At 36.5% G+C, this 23,347-nt stretch overlaps 2 protein-coding genes across 2 annotated transcripts; one reads left to right on the top strand and one right to left on the bottom strand.

Annotated features, from left to right (window-relative positions):
- LOC109230810 (uncharacterized membrane protein YuiD) lies at positions 4,002 to 8,749 on the top strand. The gene is made up of 5 exons (XM_019396247.1): positions 4,002 to 4,469; positions 6,790 to 6,946; positions 7,574 to 7,624; positions 7,895 to 7,987; positions 8,331 to 8,749. Exons 1-5 carry the CDS (start codon positions 4,324 to 4,326, stop codon positions 8,388 to 8,390), a joined length of 507 nt encoding a protein of 168 aa, XP_019251792.1. The 5' UTR covers positions 4,002 to 4,323; the 3' UTR covers positions 8,391 to 8,749.
- LOC109230809 (ribonuclease 3-like protein 2) lies at positions 17,132 to 21,819 on the bottom strand. Its single transcript, XM_019396246.1, has 4 exons — positions 21,304 to 21,819; positions 20,194 to 20,346; positions 18,633 to 19,066; positions 17,132 to 17,908 (listed from the first exon to the last, which is right to left on the bottom strand). Exons 1-4 carry the CDS (start codon positions 21,667 to 21,669, stop codon positions 17,734 to 17,736), a joined length of 1,128 nt encoding a protein of 375 aa, XP_019251791.1. The 5' UTR covers positions 21,670 to 21,819; the 3' UTR covers positions 17,132 to 17,733.

Genomic DNA, 23,347 nt, shown 5'->3' with positions numbered 1-23,347 from the left:
AAATTCAACTACGGTTGAACCTTGATATAATAGCGAAGGCGCATAGCCTGAGTCCCGGTTCAACCGTAGTTGAACTTTCTGGTGAAGGCGCGTAGCCTGTCTCGGTTCGATCGTAGTTGAACTTTTTGACTAAGGCACATAGCCTGAGTCCCGGTTCAACCGTAGTTGAACTTTCTGGTGAAGGCGCATAGCCTGTCTCGGTTCAACCGTAGTTGAACTTTTTGACGAAGGCGCATAGCCTTGATATAATGGCGAAGGCGCATAGCCCGAGTCCCGGTTCAACCGTAGTTGAACTTTCTCGTGAATTTCAACCGTAGTTGAACTTTTTGACGAAGGCGCATAGCCTTGATATAATGGCGAAGGCGCATAGCCTGAATCTCGGTTCAACCGTAGTTGAACTTTTTGGTGAAGGCGCGTAGCCTGTCTCGGTTCAACCGTAGTTGAACTTTTTGACGAAGGCGCATAGCCTCGATATAATGGCGAAGGCGCATAGCCTGAGTCCCGGTTCAACCGTAGTTGAACTTTCTGGTGAAGGCGCGTAGCCTGTCTTGGTTCAACCGTAGTTGAACTTTTTGACGAAGGCGCATAGCCTTGATATAATGGCGAAGGCGCATAGCCTGAGTCCCGGTTCAACCGTAGTTGAACTTTCTGGTGAAGGCGCATAGCCTGTCTCGGTTCAACCGTAGTTGAACTTTCTGGCGAAGGCGCGTAGCCTTGATATAATGGCGAAGGCGCATAGCCTTGATATAATGGCGAAGGCGCATAGCCTGAGTCCCGGTTCAACCGTAGTTGAACTTTCTGGTGAAGGCGCGTAGCCTGTCTTGGTTCAACCGTAGTTGAACTTTTTGACGAAGGCGCATAGCCTTGATATAATGGCGAAGGCGCATAGCCTGAGTCCCGGTTCAACCGTAGTTGAACTTTCTGGTGAAGGCGCGTAGCCTGTCTCGGTTCAACCGTAGTTGAACTTTCTGGCGAAGGCTCATAGCCTGTCTTGGTTCAACCGTAGTTGAACTCTTTGACGAAGGCGCATAGCCTGGATTTAATGGCGAAGGCGCATAGCCTGAGTTCCGGTTCAACTGTTGTTGAACTTAGTCGATTTTGACGGCGAAGGCTCATGGCCTGAGTCCCGGTTCAACCGTAGTTGAACTTTCTGGTGAAGGCGCGTAGCCTGTCTCGGTTCAACCGTAGTTGAACTTTTTGACGAAGGCGCATAGCCTTGATATAATGGCGAAGGCGCATAGCCTGAGTCCCGGTTCAACCGTAGTTGAACTTTCTGGTGAAGGCGCGTAGCCTGTCTCGGTTCAACCGTAGTTGAACATTTTGGTGAAGGCGCGTAGCCTGTCTCGATTCAAACGTAGTTGAACTTTTTGACGAAGGCGCATAGCCTTGATATAATGGCGAAGGCGCATAGCCTGAGTCCCGGTTCAACCGTAGTTGAACTTTCTGGTGAAGGAGCATAGCCTGTCTCGGTTCAACCGTAGTTGAACTTTTTCGCGAAGGCGCATAGCCTTATATAATGGCGAAGGCGCATAGCCTGAGTCCCGGTTCAACCGTAGTTGAACTTTTTGGTGAAGGCTCATAGCCTTGATATAATGGCGAAGGCGCATAGCCTGAGTCCCGGTTCAACCGTAGTTGAACTTTCTGGTGAAGGCGCGTAGCCTGTCTTGGTTCAACCGTAGTTGAACTTTTTGACGAAGGCGCATAGCCTTGATATAATGGCGAAGGCGCATAGCCTGAGTCCCGGTTCAACCGTAGTTGAACTTTCTGGTGAAGGCGCATAGCCTGTCTCGGTTCAACCGTAGTTGAACTTTTTGACGAAGGCGCATAGCCTTGATATAATGGCGAAGGCGCATAGCCTGAGTCCCGGTTCAACCGTAGTTGAACTTTCTGGTGAAGGCGCGTAGCCTGTCTCGGTTCAACCGTAGTTGAACTTTTTGACGAAGGCGCATAGCCTTGATATAATGGCGAAGGCTCATAGCCTGAGTCCCGGTTCAACCGTAGTTGAACTTTCTGGTGAAGGTGCGTAGCCTGTCTTGGTTCAACCGTAGTTGAACTTTTTGACGAAGGCGCATAGCCTTGATATAATGGCGAAGGCGCATAGCCTGAGTCCCGTTTCAACCGTAGTTGAACTCTTTTTTTTTTTTTGGTTCGTGGGTTTTTGGGAGCTTCAGCTCGGTTTTGATTCGAGATCTTGAGCGGCTTAATCGTTATCTTCCCAACCGGGGTATGTAGGCTGTCTCAAAGCGCTTCTCGATTCGAGATTCCTCCGTGCTGGTTTCCGGCTGGAGCCCTTATCAGGGATGTGGGGGATCTCTTACGAAGATTCTCCCCAAAAGAAGGGGGGCTGCTTCTTCTTGTTTGCACCATTAGATAGATGAGGGACAGAGGAACCGGACCTCGATTCGAGATCTTCGAGTTCCATCGGCCTGATATGCCGCTTTGGCTTGTTTTTGCTGGGTTGTTCTTCCCAACCGGCGTTTCTTTCCTTTTAGTCCATGGAAGAACTACGCGATTTTGCTATGAAATCCCCACAGACGGCGCCAAATTGTTTGCTCAAAAGTTATCACATATCTTATGAATGCAAAACAATACAAATAATCACGGGAAAATCATAGTAAATCGTAATAATCCATTGGACCAAATGAAAGAAACGTAAATAAGTGCTCTGAATTAGGGGGAGAAACATTAAAAGCCTTTATTGATAATATTTGTTTGGTCTGCCTCTCCATGAAGAGGTTCAGAGCCTTACAATGGTGTTTTCTCTTCCCATAAGATGGGTATATTTTTTCCTTCTCTCTCCTGTCTATAGTAGTGAAGAAGCAGCCCCCTTTCTAGGGCTTCCACTCTTAGTATTTATAGATGTGAGCTTCGTGAGCTGGCAATAAATGGCCGTGGCCACGCTGATGTTCCGTCCCCGTGGGGGAATGAATGGGCCGTGCCCTCGTAGATTCAATCGGACAAGAGTCGAATCCTCTTATAAATAAGTGGCCATACCACTTATTAATTATGGATTAGCTCAAGAGGAGATTAACTCCGTTAATTACCGTGAGGTCAGATTCTGACCCATACAGTACCGATTGACAGCAGTGTAGCGGCATAAGTCATAACCGTTGCTTCTAGAGGACAAATCAAAAACAGAAATGTCTATGTCTCTTCACATATGTTCTCTCATATATAAACAACATTATACAAGGTTTGACCTAACACTTGACATTTGAAAAACCTATCATTCAAGTGTCAGCCGCCACTGTTTCCTCCAGGTGCACTGAAGAACAGAACTGCTACAAACCAAGGACCAGATCCCGATGCTGAAGATGTCTTGAGTCCTTAAGTTTGTTGTGTCTTTGTTTTTTATCTTTACTTGTATTCCTTCACAACTTTTTAGAAGTATTTTGTAGGACATCATTTAACCATTATTGTTTTGGTTATTTGCTAGAGTTAGTCAAGTGTGTTACTTTGTACATAGTAATTGCAAAAGGCTTATAATAGAGTTATTGTAAGGGATGCGAGATTAAGAGTTTAATTTCTAGATTGCAATAGGTTGTAATATAAAGTTTACTTAGTTTAGTGAAGTTGAAATCCTACTGGGGTAGGTCATGAGTTTTAATCTCTTAGCAGGGAGTTTTTCATGTAAATATAACTTGTTCCTTACTTACTGCTTGCTTACTGCGCAAACTGAGAAATAACTTGATTCTCTATACTGTTTGTTGGACCCTTAGTTTCTATCAGAGCTCTAATTCTCCATTAGAGATTTACAAAAATCAGACAATTTCCTAATGTATATAATAGTAATATTAGAATCAAACATTTTTCCTTCTTTAATCTACCCAAACTTTGATGGCTAAATTATGTGAATCCCATAAATTAGTTAGGTGTAGGCAAACCAATTCATCAACCCCCACACCCCCCCCCCCCTCCACCCCAACCCAACCCAAATTTTTTTTAAAAAAAAAATAGCAAGTTGGAGATAGCTCAAGGCAATAAGTCAAGTGGATCCCACCCAAATGTATTACCCATACACCAGTTTTTAAGAGAATACCCATTTCGTACACAAACTTCTGATCTTTTACAGCCCGCGTGGGTCCACCGCCGACGCCTTCGCCGTCCACAATCACCAATCACAGCAGCCTATCAAAGTCGTAAACTTCCGAATCTCCGATCGCCGGCGACGGCGACGGCGGGGTCATTCCTTCTCCCCTTAGATCCACCAAACCAAAGCTTCCTTTGCACAAATTTGCAAAATTGTCTCCTTTTTTTGGTTCTGGAAGCTTCCTGAAAATTATCAATCTTCGTTCGTCTCTCTATCTCAAATTAGCTCATCAAATGAACGAAGTGCTAACAGCCGCTGATGCATCTTCAAGTGCGCGGTCGTATTCATCGCAGCCGTCGATTTCACCTGCTAACGTTCCCCTCGTTTCAGCATTCCTTGCCTGTGCTATTGCTCAGTTCCTCAAGCTCTTCACCACCTGGTAAAAACGCCCGTCCTATTTTTTCTTCTTATGATGCGTAGTGCCAATGATATGAGTTCATTAGAACCTAGTAGCTTTGGCTCAGACGTTGTATATTTGTTAAGAAATATTCATTTAATAAATAAATAGATTTTGAACCTAGGAAATCAAATGAGCTGTCGTAAAATCCTGAAATCGAGCCTATAAAGTTCAAATCCTGGATTCGCCTTTCTCTATCGCCTTGTAGTGACAGTATCAAGGTTGTCTTTTTAGTCTTTGTCTACTTATGCTTCATTAAAACACAGTAGCTTTGGCTCAGACATTGTATATGTGTTAAAAGGTACTCCCTCTTTTCCAATTTATGTGATACTCTCCTTTTTAGATCGTTCCTGAAAAACATATTTTCTATGTCCAGAAACAAGTTAACACTCCCTCTTTTCCAATTTATGTGATACTCTCCTTTTTAGTCCGTTCCTAAAAAACATATTTTCTGTACCCAGAAACAAGTTAACTTTAAACTTCCTATTTTACCCTTAAACGAGATGATTATAGCCACACGAAATTTCTACTTGTCTTCGACCACACGTTTCAAAAGTCTTCCTTTCTCTCTTAAACTTTGTCCCCGGTCAAAGAGCACCACATAAATTGGGATGGCGGGAGTAATATATCTCGAACCCAGTAAATTGAATAAGATGTGGTAAAATCCCGAACTTGAACCTATAAAGTTCAAATCTTGATTATGCCAGTGAACCATATATCCGAGGACTTAACTAAATAAAATAAAACCTCTCCATTGTGTATGTTACATGAACAAAAGAACTGTTATGCACTCTGTAAGATTATTTTTTCCATCTATTATCTTATTAAGAATTTTAAGTGCATTTGTTTTCACATTTTAACGGCTGAATAGGTTTCACATTTTAACGGTTGAATAGGTTGGGAAAACTAAAGGATAGAACTTCAAATATCAAAACAGGGCTTTTAGCCTACTTAATACAACAGGGAGGTGTCATTTGAACTTCACCATTCACACAACCTATATAGAAAAGAGGGAACTCTGATGATCTTCTAGTGCAAAATGCAATAGTGAAGATTTACGGAATTGCAGCAGAAGTATGTGAATAATCAACTTGCATGTTTGTTGTTTATATGAGTATTGACATGCTGAAAAATTGGCTCACATGGGATGAATATCATGTTCCATGTAAAAGTAGTTAAGCGATTTGGGGCAATGGCAGCCCATATCATTATATATCAAGGTACATTGGGAGGGTAGAGAATTACTGGTTGAATAACGTGAGTTTACTGAACATAAGTGCAAAAGAAAAGGTTGACTAGTTCCCCTGTTCTTTTCTTTTTGTTAAAGGAAAAATTGAATTGCATATACATAGTAGAAGTACGATAGAGAAGTTTGTAATCTGAATTAACGTAGCATAACTGCAAAAGAGGATATTTGTTTTTGATGAAGTAAGGTGTTATCATTAAGAAGGCATCAAGGGGATGCAAAAGCGAACAAAAGTTACAAAGAGAGGTGACTGTTAGCTCTATAAGTACAAAAAAACTATGCTAGGATCAGGGAGCTAACAAAGTCCAAAAAGTGATCAGTGCTATTTACAGGGGTCATGAAGTTCCCGCTAAAAAGACTAACTAAACATCTAGCCTGCAAAAGAGGATATTTGTGAAATCTAAATGTCATTCTTGGCCTGTTTCTAATTGAACTTGGATACTTAATTATTGTTTATCGATGTCTAGGTGCAGAATACAGCTTCTTTTCAGTTGGAGGAGAAACTGAAATATGCAACACAATCTTTAATGTGAAAAACTGAAAATTATCATAGCTGTCTTTGCTTGAAGTGAGAGGATGGGTTCCTGGAAGGAATGTAAAAGAGAGTGGTACTTTAAGAAAAAGAATAAAAAGGAAAAAAGAGAGAGGTAAGAGAGAGCGCTAAGGACTATTATCCCTTGATTGGTTAAGGGAAGTGGAAAAGAAGGCCAGTGGGAGGTTAACTACTTCCTCAGAAAATAGATCAAAACAAGGTCCCTCATGCTTCCCTTTCGCAAAACAAACATAATGTTAACTGGCTAAGTGAAGAGTGGAGTGAATCGTAGTTCTATTTGTTATGACAACATAGACTGAAGGGGCATGATAGCATGTATGCGTATATTATGATCAATTTTCGTTCAGGTGGTTGTTATTGACAAAACGGTGGAGAAACATGGACTTTGTGTGGATTGAGCTTTCAATTCCAAGAGCTTACTTTTTCGGGATTACCATGTTTTCTCTTATCTATTCTTTCTATTTCTTGGTTAATTTTTGAATACGCCCTGTTAGATTTTGCAGGTACAAGGAGAGGAGATGGGATTCAAAAAGGATGCTTAGCTCAGGTGGAATGCCATCATCACATTCAGCAACTGTTACTGCTCTAGTAATGGCAGTTTATTTACAAGAAGGAGCTGGAGGATCTGTCTTCGCAATTGCGGTGGTTTTGGCATGTGTTGTGAGTAATTCTTAACTAGTTTTTGTCCTATTTTCTTTTTAATTTTCTCTGCTGATGTTTGCCTTGTAGAGACATGATTCAATTTTACCCCAACACGAGAACAAGAAAGGAGAAAAAGAAAAAGACAGCCAGTGTTCACTTGCTTTTTGTTTGTTGACACTTTGTCCTGATCTTGATGAATCACATGATTTTCTGTTACTGTTTTTCTGTTTATCCAAGTAAAAATTTCCCGTTTTGCATAACTATTGTTACCTTTGGGAACTTCCTTGTCTCAGTTACCTTTGTTTTGCATGTGAATGTTACTTAAATTTTTTGATGTATGAACAGAAGATAGAAGATGCAATGTCATACATCCTGGCTATTTGCTTCTTTGGAAGAGAGAATCTATCCTGGGAATTCATTTGCACGTGCATACATACATATTTGTGTAACATGCATACTTCTTTGGAAGAGAGTGGCTAGCCTGTATATATGTGTTACCTGGGGGTGGGGGAGAGCGGGAAGGAATTTGTATATATACAATTTTTTCCAAATCCAGCTTCTTATATCAATTTTTCTTGTTTATATTTTGCATAATGGACTTCTAGTTTTCTCCTCATTCACCCGTATGAACTTCCTTTATTACAGGTAATGTATGATGCTACTGGTGTTAGGCTTCATGCTGGTCGCCAGGCTGAAGTAATTTTTCTTTCCCACCTTGTTTATCATGTTTTTATTATTTTACTGATGGATGATTTGTCCGATTAGAAAGAACATTTTCTTTAAATCAATCTTGGTATTTCAAAATTACTTTTCATTCTATGCTTAAACAATTTCGTTGGTACCGTCTGATGATCTTTCCCTATTTTACAACTATGTGGTTGTAAAATAGTTGCGGTAGTCGATATTGGCACTTGCTGGTTTGCAATAAAATTGCTTTGAAGTGTTAAAATAGGTGTTTTGATGCAGTTGTTGAATCAGATAGTCTGTGAATTGCCTCCTGAGCACCCTGTTGCCAATGTTAGACCTCTCCGAGATTCACTTGGGCACACTCCCTTTCAGGTATGATTGCCATGATATTCTGGTTTTTACATTTCTTTTGCAGTTGAAGAAATTGAGAATTACCATTCTTCATTTCCATTTGGTGACGACAATAATCTGAGAGATAGCACTTTTTATGTACCTCAATTTTGGACACATCTACAACCAATATGTCACTTAATGCTGTGGGAGAAACTAATATGATAAAACCATTCAAATAAGAGAAACTAGTGTGATAACAAAGTAAATTATGTTTTGCTTAACTGGAAGTTAACGAAGTAAACTGTGTTTACCTTAACTGGAAGTTAACTAAGTAAATTGTGTTTTTCTTAACTGGACGTTATTGTCATTGAGATGAATGCAGGTTCTTGCTGGTGCTTTGCTGGGATGTGTTGTGCCATATCTGTTGAGAAGCTCAATCTAGAGTAATCTTTATTATTTCCCTTCAAACAGTAAATATCAAAAGCTTTCAAGCTATTAAAGAGGGAATCAACGTCACTACGAGCCACACCAGGTAATGATGGAGAATTTCATGTGGATTTATCGTTTCTTCACCCTGTTGGTAAAAGGAAAAAAAAGAAAGAAAAAAAGACGAAAGGGGAAAGTCGGTTCGTGGGGAAATGGTGTGGATTGTTCGTGATTGTGACTCGATTAATTACTTGTACTTTATTGATTTATATCGAACTTGCAAACCATTTTTTCTATTTGTTGAATAGTTTGCTTGTGCATCAGTCTTCAAACTGAATGAGCATCCGAGACGAAAGCAATTGCACTGTTGATACATTTCACAACTAGAAACGGAGCTAGGATTTTGAGTTTATGGGTTCTGCATTCTAGAAAAGGCAGCTTACTAGATTCTGGCTAAGTTACTTATACATATTAAGTGGATTTTTAGGTACAAATACATCGTTTGGGCTAAAACTATTGCTTCTGCCTAACCCATAAGAATTGTAGCTCTGCCCCTTTCCCCAACTTTCATGTCTTCCGTGTCAATATATTGTGTTCAGATCTCAATCAGGAAGGACAAATATTGAATTCATTTTCTTGAATAAGGTAAAGCAAGTGAACTTGTAAAATCAAAGGAAGCTGAGAGAATTGAAGATTGTTTTCAACAATTTGCTGATTTTGTAACTTGAAAAGAATAAAAGGGCTTGTTGTAGTCATTATATAATATTGGACTGAGATGAGTTTAGATGGAGCGATGCGAAAGTGAAGATACATGAGCTGAGAATAGTCATTAAGAGAGGTGATAGTGACCCTCTTTTGTTTTTTTTCAAGCTATAAATGTAGAGACCAAGTTGAAGAGTTGAAAGGACTGTGATATAAGCGTTGGATAATGGAAAGAAGGTAGAATTGTTCGGGACCTAGTGATCGATTCCTTTTCTTTTATATAGGTAGAGTTGGGTAGCGACTCCAATCCTTGAAGTGAATAATCCAAAGTCATCGTTCCGAGTCCTTGAAGTGAATAATCGAAAGTCGTCATTAGTCCAAGCAGTTTGCTGCTATTTATTCAATTGGAGTTAGTATTATCTAAACTAAACTCAAGATCAGGCGAGTCGAATAAATCATAAACTTGATACGAATTGAGAATTATCGTGACCACAAGATAACAACTAGAAAAAGCTAGAGAATGGTAGTACTATAGACCAGCAGTAGGGTGGGTAGGGCTGTCACGAATGGGATTTAAAAAATAAAAAAAGTAAACCCGTGAAAAAGTTAAGGGAATTCAAAATTTAATATATACAGTATAATTTTTTGGTGAATCCTCTTTCGCTCCCTAGCTTGTTTGTATCACTTCCTTTTGTTTCTTTCTACAAAAATTCAAACTTGCGAATACATATTCTTAATTCTCGAATTACACGTAGCTTGTTGATTTATGCCCCATGATAATGGCCTGGTTACAATCTTTTAAGTCAGGTCGTTCAGCGTTAATTATAAAATAAACAAACTAAAATATGCCTCCCTAGGAAATAATTCAAGAACCAAGAGACTAAAATTAAAATTAAAATTATAGTATCACGAATACGAATCTTAATAACATTCCCATGTATACTAATTAGTCCTTTTCTACCATGTTTTTTTGCTATATAAAAGTAATTTCATAAACAACAAAAGCGAAACAAGCACGAACTATCGTACGTCTTAGGACTCCTATTTAAACAATAGCCAGAAAATTTCTCAAGAGCTACGTTGTCTCCTACAACAACAATCCAGTGAAGTCTCACAAGTGGAGTATGGCAGTGGCGGATCCACATGGGAGCCTATGGGTGCTTAAGCACCCATTAACTTTGATCATATTTGGTAAAGTTGCATAGATTATTGTAAAAATATTTGAATAAATATTGAGTGAGCACCCACAATTAAACTCATTTTTCCTCTTCTTATGAAATTTTTTTTGGCAAGCACCCATGACTTTAAAATTCTGAATCCGCACGCAGACCTTACCCCTACTCTGGAGAGGTAGAAATGTTGTTTTTGAAAGACTCTCGACTTGAGATGAAGAATAGAAACAAGTAATATCAACAACAATCCAGGAAAAAACTACATTGTTAAAAAAAATAATTTTCCCAAGAGTTATGTTTGGACAACTTTTTAAAATACGGACAAAACTTAAATAGTAACCTAAAAAGGGGACATTTGCGTAAATCAGCCGTAAATTCCTAAAAGGAAGCAGCCACAGTTGCTTTCTCCAAAACGAAAAAAATGAGAAGAAAAGATGTGATGGATTGTCTTCTCCACCGACCTTATCATAACTTGTCCAATTAAAATTTATAGTGTAAAGTTTCTTTTATTTTATTATTATTATTATTATCCAAAGTCTTTTTAGCTAGACTCTACCAGTACTTCATGACAAACTTGGCATGCTTAAGTATTTTTTATGTGTGAATTTTGCTTACATATTAGTTATGGAAAAGAGAAAGTTCAACAAAACAATTGTGATTTCTAAATAGAGTAGAACATTTTCATAACATGATTTGAATTGTGATCTCTTGACTTCTTGGACTTGGAGTGTTGCAATTTTATGTTGAAAATTATTTGGGTCTAGGAATGAAATAACATTCAGTCGATTTTCAATTCGATTTCTGAAGTAGAGAAAGATATAATTTATGTATAGAGCGTTTCAAACATCTTCTCTTGTATTAAAATCCAAATCATATGACAACACAAGTTTGATTCCTATATTCTGCAGCATGAAATCAAGCACCCCAGGACATGTATATATCAAAACTCAAAAAGTACAAATTCATATAGCCGATTACAATTTATTTAGAGCAGAGACATAATTATTGTTGTTTCCGCCATCTAGGGGTGTTCATAAAAACCCGAAAAATCGAACCAACCCGAAATCCAAACCAAACCGACCAAAAAAACCGATACTTTTTGGTTTGGTTTGGTTTTGGTTTTGAATTTTAAAAATCGATCAAATTTGGTTTGGTTTTGGTTTTAATCAGAAAAAAATCGAACCAAACCGACTATAGGAGTAGCTATTTCAAATTTATATATATATATATATATATATAGCAAACTATTAACATTTACCATAAATTTTTTGAAACTTTGTATATACATTCTAGTTTGATTGGTAGTTTTCTTTCAGTAAGTGTAAGAATCCATTTCGTGTTAAAAATAATATATTTTTAATTGAGTCCTTAAATTATTCATCACTATTTGATTCAATTATTATCAATATATCTTGGTAAATAATAGATTTATCAAAGGGCAATTGATTTGATAGTGTTACGTTGAAAATGTGGTCGCCGGAATATGTGTTTGGTAGTGTATGTCTTATATTTAAGAAAAAACCGACAAATAACCGAAAAAAACGAAAAACCGACAAAACCCGACATAAACTGAATCGAGAAAAAATAGACTTAATTGGTTTGGTTTGATTTTAATATTTGAAAAACCGACTTACTTGGTTTGGTTTCTTTTTAGGGAAAAACTGATCCAAACCGAAACATGAACACCCCTACCGCCACCATAAATAAACTGATTTCTCAAGCAGCAACAACAACAACATAGTATAATCCTACAAGTGGGGTTTGGAGAGGGTATTGTGTACGCAGACCTTAACCCTACTCTGCGGTAGAGAGGTTGTTTCCGATAGACCCTCGACACAAGAAGATGAAATGCGACAATAGAATAATAACAACATAACCAGAAAGATAGTACCAGCGAGCTAAGAATCAGAAAATATACTTGAAAAAGCAATATCAATAATCAGTGCAGTGATAAGGTCCTTGAAAATAGTACGAGCACAAAATGTACCACTAGCATACTAAAACACGACACTGACCGACTAGACTTACACATAGAACGAAGTAGAAAAACGCTCAACTACCTACTAACCTTCAACCCTAATGCTCTCCATCCATACCTTCCTATCAAGGGTCATGTCCTCGATGAGCTGGAGTCGCGCCATATCTTGCCTGATCACTTTTCTCCAATAATTTTTAGGCTGCCCTCTACCTCTCCTTGTACCCGTCAAACTGATTTCTCAAGCAAAATCTATTAATGCAGATTCATATAGCGAGAAGCTATATTAATCTGCCTCTGCCAATGCAATGAACCAATGGGCAACTTGAGACAAGTGCTATGATGAAGAAGATTAACACCCACTATTAAGTGAAAGTTAAGGTAGCTAATCAACGGGCTTACCATAATTTTCCTCTCTTAGTACTTACTTTCTTATTCATTTAATTCTTTTATATTTTTGTTAATTATGATTCAGGAGTGGCTGATTAATTCTATCTTTGTTAGTAAGGGTATGAATGAATAGGATAAAGACTATTAGTGGTGGATAAAATTCTAATTAGGCTACGAGTTTATTCGAACTTAATATTTTTGATATGGAACATAAATACAATCAAATTTCTCAATAACAACTTCATTTGTTTCGAAAGTTTTTGGCTTTTGTAGTGTATGATTGTTATAGATGATGATTGTTATATATCTATAACAACATTTGACATTTAAATATTATTTGGCTGTTATAAACAAAAATTATCCGAAAATCAATATTCCTTTTTTAATGTTATATATTAAAGATTAAAAAATTAAACATTATGCATGATTGAAACTTTGTCCAATGAAGAAGATATATGCATTTGACCTTATGCACGATGGTGACTTTTGTGCATTGAATGAAATCTTTAACCATAGAAGTATGTACTAACATAATATTCTTTATTAAAAGTGGCGCATTAAATTTTCAAATATTGTCAAAATTTCTAGACTTATTATATAGGTAATCTTAGAAATTTACATGGATATTATAGAGGGGTATATTATAAAGAGCGTATTTTTAAAAAAAGATGGTTATTGCAATTATAGTGAAAAAACTATTATAGAGAGGTAAAACATAACATTAAAAATCGGTTCCGGAAAAACTTAGACTTTTACAGTGAAATGCCGTTATATATAGTGAAAATTTATTCAAATCTTAACAAAATGTTCATTAACCTACAATTTTAACAGTACAACAAATTTAGTGTTGATATGAGATGGATGTAGATGGTAATTAAGTTATGGATTCATTCGAACTCAGTAGCTTTTGCTCAAACTCTGTATGTATATTAAAAATTCACCAAGTACAAATAGATAGATTTCAAACCTAGTAAATTAAATGAATTGTGATAAAATTTCGAACTCAAACCTATAAAATTCAAATCCGGAATCTGTCTCTGAGTACTAAAGAACCTTACAAATTGAATCAGTACATTTAAATCCTAGATAGAACACAACAAACATAAGAATCTATTTACCTTCCTTATAAATTACACCATAAATGTCTATACAGTCAAACCTCTCTATTACAGCCTCGTTTGTTCCGAATTTTTTTGGCTGCTATAGTGAAGTGCTGTTACAGAGGACATATATTATAACATAACATAAGAATCGGTTCCGAGAAAAACATGGCTTTTATAGTGAATTGTTGATATATATATATATATATATATATATATATATATATATATATATATATATATATTGTTATAGAGAGATCTCACTGTATAAATAAAATCCTTATCAATAATAACTTTATTAGTAGGATTATGAATGAATTGGATAAAGACGACCAACTTATCACATTCTTTCCTCTCTTCATCTTATAAATATGAGTTACTTGGCCCCTATGTTGTTCCAAACCTCCACCATCACTTCTCTACATGAAAATCACACTTCTTTTCCTACTATCTTGTCTTCCTCTCAAGCCCTCTCTCAATAATTTTTTTATAAACTTAGTACTCGGGTCAGCTTGCGCACACCTCAACTAATTTCACGAGGTACACTCTCTCTCAACATCTTTAAATTCATCAAAAGAGGATCAAAGTAATCCATATGGAATTGATGATCAAAATCTCCCAAGCTCTAAAGCTTTTACTCATAGTTGCCCTTATTATCATCACCCCTCTATTATCCACATCACTAAGAACTACATACCTCTATTTCATTGTTCATCTTCTCATCATTTCACTAGGAGTTGAAGCTGGCCTCATTTCCTTCTTCTCCAAATCTCCAAATCACAAGATTAAACCTTCATCAATCAATATTATCAACCAAAAACAACATAACAATATGACTACAATTCCAAAGGTGATGGCATTTTCTCCTCTTGGAACTAGTGAACAACAAACTGCCCCTAAAGCTAAATATGATATAGTGAACCAAGAGAGTTCGCGATCTCATAAGAAAATTGACCGCAGACCTAACTCAACTTCAAAAACGAACTCAAGAGCTGAACATTGTCCAAGACCAAATAAGGAGACAAATTGTCATCTCACTGACCGATGTGGGAGTGGGACTACTAACATGATTGCCAAGAATAATACTTGTAAAGTGGTGGGAAAATCTGTTTCAGAGAAAAATTTTGGTGTTGGAAAAGTACAGCAAGAAGCAGTAAAGAAGTGTCCTTCAATGCCAAGCTTGTTTTTCATAGGTAGTAGTTGTGGTGAGGAGAATGAAGTGGAAGAGATCTTAAAGCAAGAAAAATATACTGATGAAAAGGAGGAGTTTGGGGAGATTACTAAGCAGGAGCTATTTCATAAAGCAGAGACATTCATTGGCAACTTCTACAAACAGTTAAAGATACAGAGAGAAGATTCATGGAAGAGACTTCATGATTTCTATCACAATGCAGCTAAGTGACAAAAATACGCGATGGATATTGTAAGTGATAGAGTAACCTTGCTGCCATGATCCATTAAGATTCAGCTTGTGTCGCTCTGATTTGTTAAAAAAATTATAATTTTTAGGATACGCCATATTTCTTTTTCTTTTTGTCAGAGGAACGGGCGGATCTAGCTAGAAGTGGATCTAGAGTCACTGCATCCACTACTCTTTTATGGCGTGGGTGTAAATTTAATATAAATATATTTAAAAAAATATAGGATCGAAGATATTGTTGAAGACATAATTAAATAAATCAAAGTGTTTTCTCTCTAATAACTTAAGATTTTAGATGAGATAGTCACACACTTCAACAAGTATTAGAACAAGCAGAGTTCTTGGATTCGAGTCTTGTTATATTTGAGGACGAGACTTCTATCCATTTTGGAAGGACAAGCATAGTATGATTTCTACATGCAAAAGGCTGGCAGACAATTTAATGTATTTTATTAGCCTTGTTAGCTAGGCATATGTAATACTACAATTATAAGACGCCTGGTGTTCACTTTGGCGTGTCGATATCGTTATATAAATTAATTACTTCATGAATGTGTGTTTATGCAGTAAAATATAGTGTTGATATTTACTTTGCTATTTGTTTCTCCTACAACACTACCATATTATAAAAGAAAAGGAAAATATGTGATTGTTCTTTACATCACGTACAGTTAAAAACTTTGAAAGATTGCATCCTTTTTCCACGTTTATATGCAATCATTATAATAAAACTGTAACAGTCCAGTCCACTAATGATATTGTTCGACTTGGACCTAGGATTGCACGACTTTAAAAGTCGTTCACTCATATACCCAACATGCGTTTTGTCGATGTGGGATTCGCTTGAGGTGTATGTGAGATTTGTCCTCTAATACCATATGTAACAGCCCAACTCACTAATGATATTGTCCGCTTTTGGACTAGATTTGCAGGCAGCACGGCTTTAAAACAAGTCGCGAGGGTCTAAGGCTTGTTTACTTATATATCAAGTATCTCTCCCGTGTTTTGTCAATGTGGGATTTGCTTGGGGTGTCACAAAAACAGTGGTGGTTACAATAGTACTTTGCATTTATAACTTCAAAAATTTTGATACACCTCTGAATACGATGACAAATCATTCTTGATAAGCTGCTTATCAAACTTTTGCAAAATGTATATATGTTTCATTTTGCTAATTTTCTGAAGACATTGAAGACATTATCAGGTTACTTTTGAGGAATTAAACCTGATTCTTTAAAAGTTGATTGACAATAATCTACAATTCTATATTAGTACGATAAGATAAGATATCTATCACAAATTGTAAAATGATAATGATCCAAATACTGATAGCAACAGAACATCATCAACTTTTGGTAGTAATTTGTACATATCATATCAAAAGTAGCCCCACCTGCCATTGGACTAATTCACTTTTAGACTAAATGCTTGGAATGTTCTTGCAATATTCCTCTCTGAATGTTCTTTTCATTGCAAAAGTTGAACAACTTTTTTCTGCTTTGGACTAATCCACAGTTTAGACTGAATCAATTGAGTTGGCTCATATTTGGTGTCTACATTATCCAACGAATACATAAAATATGTCTTTATATATACTGTCTTTTAGTTTTTACAGAATCTTTACACCAAATCTTATTACTTATGAAAAAAGGGTCAAAATTGCTGTTGAATTATATGAAATTGTTCATGGTTTAAGTTTTAGGGTTTAGGCCAGATGTGTCTTTGCCATTATCGAAATGGTTTATATTTGTCCTTATTTCCGGACAAAAGAATGAATAGATCAGCATGATTTGTTGCCATTTGTCCAAACAACAACAACAACCACCCAGTGAATTCCCAAAAGTGAGGTGTGGGGAGGGCAGGGTGTATGCAGCCTTACCCCTACCTTGGGAAGGTAGAGATGTTGTTTTCGATAGGCCATTTGTCCAAATTTTAACCAAAACCCTTGTAACCCTTTTACAACCCCCATCCCTTAACTAATAGGAGGTCATGAAATAGTCGGGTAAAAATACTAGCACACACTTTATACCAAATCATATTAATATGGGAAACTTGTCCACTTAATAGGTCATGTAATCCTGCTGCAGATAGGAATATATACTGCATTTCTTGGGCAACAGCGGGGCTCATGTACATATAAGGTATTTAATATGTACACAAAACTACGTGCTAAATTTCTAACCTGAATTGGCCAGAGCTCAGTCTGCTGTGGTAGGTGCTGATGTCTTTTGCATTATCACGTAATAAGTGAGCACTCTCTACTGTTGTATATTTTCCAAGTAGACTTGTGACAATATTTCAACCAATATTCACTTTGCAGCATCAAAAGATGATCGTTGCACCATCGGCAAAGAACCTGGATATATATACATTCACTTTGCGGCAACCAAAGATGACTATTGCACCATTGGCAAAGAACCTGGATATATATATTCACTTTGCAGCAACCAGAGATGATTATTGCACCATCGACAGAGAACCTGAATATATATTCACTTTGCAGCAACCAAAGATGACTATTCCACCATCGACATAGAACCTGAATACATTCCTCTTCGTGCTGTCTGCTTCATCCAGAATGGAACATGGGATATGTATAATTAACTGACCTTGGATTCTTGCAAACCCTGAATCATTGCTAAAGCTGCTGAATTCTCTGCATCTTTTACTCGTGACTTCTCGTCTCCCGTCACAGAAAACACATTTTCACCAATTGAAACTTGCACAGAGCATGCAAAGCTCCTATTGTGAGCAGGACCTATCTCTTTCTCTATTCTGCAACCATCAGAAGGCAAATATTAATGAGACCAAATTCATACATTTATATGTGACTGCAACAGAAACAGAAAACATGGCAGCTGGATACTGAGACAAACAACCTCAGAAAGAATTGCCAAATGAAGATCTTTCCTGTACGAAACGGCATGCACCCTGTTGCTAGTCCAAATAATCCATTTTTTTATGGAGTGGTCTCAAAAGTAAAATTTTCCAGAAATATTAAACCTCAGTCATTTCAAGATATTTTTAGAAAGCAATACTAGAATAAATTCATTTTATGTAGTCCGTCCAAAAAGTATAAGCAGCATATATGTTAGTATGTCGATGAATGACATAATTCTAAATCTGTCTTGGTGCTCTTATATAAGATTTCTGTTAACCCATTCCATGCAATCAAACCTTAAAGTTATTTCTAGTAGAGAAAATTGGTAGTTTCACAGCTCAATATCAAGTCACAGTTTGATCATACTGCAACAATCTCTTGCCCTAATTTCCAATACTGAATTGATAAAGAGATATACAGACAACATTAAGAATATAGTACTAGGATTCCCTGGTACAACATGTTAAGCATGTTAAACTTGATAATCTAATTTGTGCTTGCAGCTACAGATTCAGTACAAGTGCAATGAGCACTAACTTTTTCCACCGGACATATATCTGACAAAAATGGCACTAAGTTCACTCATGAGAACAACTACACTCAAAGTAAAAGGTTAACCTGTAACTTGGTTTGGACCATTTCTTTCTTCCACAAAGCTCATTCAGTTTCTGCTTTGCCCCTTCACTTTCTTTTGTTGGGTCAAATTCGACATCCATCTTTATTTTCTGAAATGGAGCAAATTCAACATTTGTCTTTTTTTTCTGAGAAGGGACAAATTCAACATCCATCTCATCATAAGGGTCATAGAACAACTCTTTAAGAGCAGCCTTTGCAACTTGAAGCTTTGCATTCTCTTTGTGCTCAGAAGAAGCCGATGCAATAAATTGTCCATCAACATAGACGCTAGCAATGTTTTTATCTCCCTCTTTCCGATGTTCTACCTCAACTTGTTTTCCATCCTTTTTGCAAAGTCCAAATAGCGTAGTTACAGGCTGTGGTTGTTCTTTCAACATATTCAGCATGATGATAGGCTCAAGTAGGCCTCTAAAGATCTAACACAAAAAGGCAACTAAATAATCTAAACATCACGAATCATTTCTATTTGAAAGGCAAGAATGGACCATTTTTAGGTAAAGAAAATAAAACTGAATTCGTAAGATCTTGATGAAATCTCTGAAATAAGTCTACTATTGGAGGACAGAAAGAAATGCTGCATCTGTTTACTGATGTGGGGGCAGGTGGAAGCTAAAACGTTAACCGCTCAAATTTCGAATTGGCTCTCATGATTTTTCATTTTGTTAATTGCCAAATCTCCACAATGTAATACCTCATCATTTCTTCCCTTCCCCATTTGATTTCCAATGATACAAAACCAAAATATGATAAGCCCTTCTTCTTCATGTAAACTCACTTTTTATTTCTCAATATCTGTATAAATTCAAATTTCAACTAGTAACCCACCCCCCCCTGCCTTCTCTCTCTCTCTCTCTCTCTCTCTCTCTCTCTCACACACACACACACACACACACATTTAAAACCTCGCTAATTCAAATGAGTAATCATACATAACATGACATTCCAAATACCAGCACAAAATTTAATTGCACGGATAAGAATTTTAATAAAACACCCAAAAGAATTACAACTAAATTCTTGTTTTAGGAATACATCTTAATCATTTCTTTCAACATTGGAGAATAACACATAAAAAGCATTTCTAAAGGAAAAAGGTTTTGCCTCTGAAAATTGGCAAGCGTCATGACTACTCAGACATCACTCCTGCCTGCAGCAAAATAACCAAATATAAAACACGAGTATGGATTGAGCCAGTTCGATGCTAAAGTTTACAAAGATAACTAGCTTTTCGTGAAAACATGTTCGATAAATAACAGTTAAAACCCCTTGTGTACTAACACTGAGGCTGTAAATCGTAAGCACTTACTAATAGCCAACAAGCCTGCGAGACTCAATTCTTTAATTCCACATAATTAAATTTTTAAGCTATACTAGAAATCCAGAGAAATAAATATAGAGATTGAGCATAGACAACCTAACTATTTCAGTTTTAGGCATAGTTGATTAATTCGTTGATACTTTACATCCAGAAAGCAAAAAAGAAACGAGAGCTTTTACAAGATCCATGGCTAGCACAAACTTAAATAGTAAGAAAGAGACTGACCACCCAGAAAGAATTCACATCGAAGCCACAATCCACATATACAGCCCCCATGACCGACTCCACAATGTCTGCAAGAATTTTTGGCGCTTTCATCACTCCTCCATAGAACTCCATCTCAGCCTCCTGTTGCACTGTTATCACGAATTCCTTCACCTATGCCCAAATTCAAAGTCCCCTCTATTACAATTCCGCAGAAGAACTATTGTAATTAGTTCGACGGATCTTGTGCCAAGGAAATGCGCAATGACACTGCTACCGAAGACAAATGAAGTGCCAGAGTCTATGGCTAACTGGAATCTTCACTATCTAAAACAAGTACGGCTTTCAAGGTTTGAAGACTTGCACAAAGAAGCAAAAGGGCCAACATACTGGACAAGATGCAACAGCCCAATTTCAAAACTAGACAATCCAAACCAAAGGACTAAATTTTTTGGAAACTTGGTTTTATATCCATATAGTAATTGGGAGGAGTTCCCCCAAGTTATTAGTTTTCTACTTTGTTTTACTTTTGTAAAGCTAGTTACTTTGTAAAGTGGAGGAGTCCTCACAACTTAGATAGTTGAACGGTACTTTGAGCACTCATCTACACACACACATCTAAAGACCTTAAACCATGGGGAAGGCATGTCTACCCTTCTTTTATAATATGAAGAGGTAAAGTGCCATGTTCCCTTCCTTGATGTATTTAAATGTTGAAGGGAAATACATAAATTACCCCCTAAACAATGTCTGAGCCCTACCATCACTAGGTGGATTTGTTAAAAGTTCTTTAAAAAGTTTTAATTTCTATACACTCTTTATAAGATGCTAACTACATTATGCATATAACTTTTTTTTTGTTTCAATTTACATATGATACTTCCCTTTTAGTCTATTTTGAGAAGAATGTCACATTTCTATATATAGTAGTAACTTTTTAATTCCAATATTCTCATTTCCTTAATGACACTCCTTGTGGAATGACGTGACCTATACACACATTTGGTTTGAGAGCATAAGATTCAAAATATTTTAACATTTTTTTAAACACTATGCCCAGTCAAACTAAGAATAATAATTAATAAAATGAAAATAAAGGGAGTAAACACTTTTTAAATGATTATAATGTACCTTTTCATCGAGGATCGGTGAATTGCGGCGGAGGTAGTTGTAGAGACCGTGGCGGACGGCGACTCTACCAAGCTTTTCGGTGCTGACGTTGGCGGCGCGGAGGTCAGTGAGCTTACCGCAGTCAACGTCCGGGTAAACCGAGAAGAAATAACTGGAAATGGCTAAGCCGAGAGCTGCATCGCCGACGAAAGCGAGCCGCTGGTAATTATTAGAAGCTGAAGAAGAATTACAGGAAGTGTGAGTTAGAGCTTCTTCTAGAAGCTTCGTGTTCTTGAACCGATACTTCAATAGTTCCTCTACTGCCGTTACAGATGTCGCCGTGTTTGTGATTTCTTCCGCCGGTAGCCTATTTGCTTCCGTCATCATCGCGCAATTTTCCGGCGATTGCAAAGTAGTGACTGTCACAGCTGAAATGTGATAGTAACTGCTTTTTTTTTTTTAATTCCAGAAATTTTTAACAATACATCGCGTAACCTGCTTTTATAATTCAAACCCACTCGCAAACGCCAAGCTCCCTCCCCCAAAACGCCATTTCCAAAATGAGAATTATTTTTTTTCAAAAATAGCAGTTTGTATTTGATTAATTAATTTAAAAGATACTTTTAAGCAGCAATTAGTGTTTTACCAAATTTTTAAAAAGTACTTACAAATGTATTTTTCTCAAAAATGCTTTTCAAAAAAATATTTTTGGTGAGAAGCTACTTTTTTCTGCTTCTCCAAAATTGCTTCTACTTCTCCTTAAAAATATTTTTTTTCTTTCAAAAGCTTGGCCAAATACTTCAACTTTAAAAATAAAACTTTTTTTTTGGAAAAGAACTGCTTCTAGGTTTGGAGAAGCTAGGCTAAACAAGTTATAATATTGGGATCATTTGGTTACCGGGATTAGGATTATAAATTGAGGTTAGAATTTGATACTATATTTAGTTATGGGTATTAGCTAATACAATATATATATATATATATATATATATATATATATATATATATATATATATATATATATATATATATTATACTAAAATAGTGGTATTAACTGTTACATACTAGATGTGGAATTAACTAGAAAAATTTTCATAAAGCACTATCTTTTAGTAGTAATGAGTCATCTATAGATACTATTTGCTATATTACGGATTATAGATACCTTTTCTGTGGTTACAAGATGTATTAGATGTATTTAAGCTATTGTATTCATGAATACAGTAGCAAAAATAGGCATGAATCAGGGGAAGTCCAGCTAGTCAGTTGTTGTATTCGAGTGTATTCGACTGTATTCATGGAGTGAAACATGGGATTACAGCTGGACATATTATTGTATTCGACTTTATTCACGGCGTGAAATAGGGGATTACACTATTTTTAAAACGGAAAGTGAATCAATTAACATAATAGACTCCTAATATAACTCAACAAACTCAATTATAACACACAAATTTTGTATTTTTCAGTTACAAAAAAGACTCTCAACCGAAAAATACCCCAAAAATATAGCAATCTTTAGAGAAACTATATAATACATCTGAATACATAACTTATATTAATTAAAAAAATATATGAATACATTCATGGCATATAGCGAGACAGTGAATACAATGAAATACATAGAATATAGCGGGAAACATTGAAAAACAATGAGAAAAAAGACAGTGAATACAATGAAATACATGGAATACAACGAGATACATTGAATTACAATGGAAAAAAAAGACAATGAATACAATAAAATACATGAAAATACAGTGTGATACGTTGAAAATACGTTGAAATATATTAACAGAAAATCAAGTTGCTCAGCCCCAAAATCCGTCGTCTTTGTTCAAGAACAAACCCTAATTTCCGTCGAATCCACCGTCGAACAAAAACCCATCGTAGCTTTTGTAAGCCCTTAGCTTTGATTCGTGTATTTTCAGAGGATGACGGAAAATACAATCATAGGATGAAGAGGGCAGTACCATCGTAGCTTTTGTAAGCCCTTAGCTTTGATTCGATTCGCAATTGCCTTTGGGGTTAAGAAATCATTTTTCCCCATTTTTGAATTTGGGAA

The sequence above is a fragment of the Nicotiana attenuata genome, chromosome 8 (assembly GCF_001879085.1).
Source record: "Nicotiana attenuata strain UT chromosome 8, NIATTr2, whole genome shotgun sequence".
Classification (NCBI taxonomy): domain Eukaryota; kingdom Viridiplantae; phylum Streptophyta; class Magnoliopsida; order Solanales; family Solanaceae; genus Nicotiana; species Nicotiana attenuata.
This window is presented reverse-complemented; position numbering and strand designations above follow the sequence as displayed.

Excerpts from the sequence above, each read along its gene's own strand:
- LOC109230810 (XM_019396247.1), top strand. The coding sequence starts at position 4,324 with ATGAACGAAGTGCTAACAGCCGCTGATGCATCTTCAAGTGCGCGGTCG. Across the intron at positions 4,470-6,789 it reads CTCAAGCTCTTCACCACCTG|GTACAAGGAGAGGAGATGGG; the intron begins GTAAAAACGCCC and ends TAGATTTTGCAG. Across the intron at positions 7,625-7,894 it reads ATGCTGGTCGCCAGGCTGAA|TTGTTGAATCAGATAGTCTG; the intron begins GTAATTTTTCTT and ends GTTTTGATGCAG.
- LOC109230809 (XM_019396246.1), bottom strand. The coding sequence starts at position 21,669 with ATGATGACGGAAGCAAATAGGCTACCGGCGGAAGAAATCACAAACACG. Across the intron at positions 20,347-21,303 it reads CACCGATCCTCGATGAAAAG|GTGAAGGAATTCGTGATAAC; the intron begins GTACATTATAAT and ends ATTTGGGCATAG. Across the intron at positions 17,909-18,632 it reads TGGTCCAAACCAAGTTACAG|AATAGAGAAAGAGATAGGTC; the intron begins GTTAACCTTTTA and ends TGATGGTTGCAG.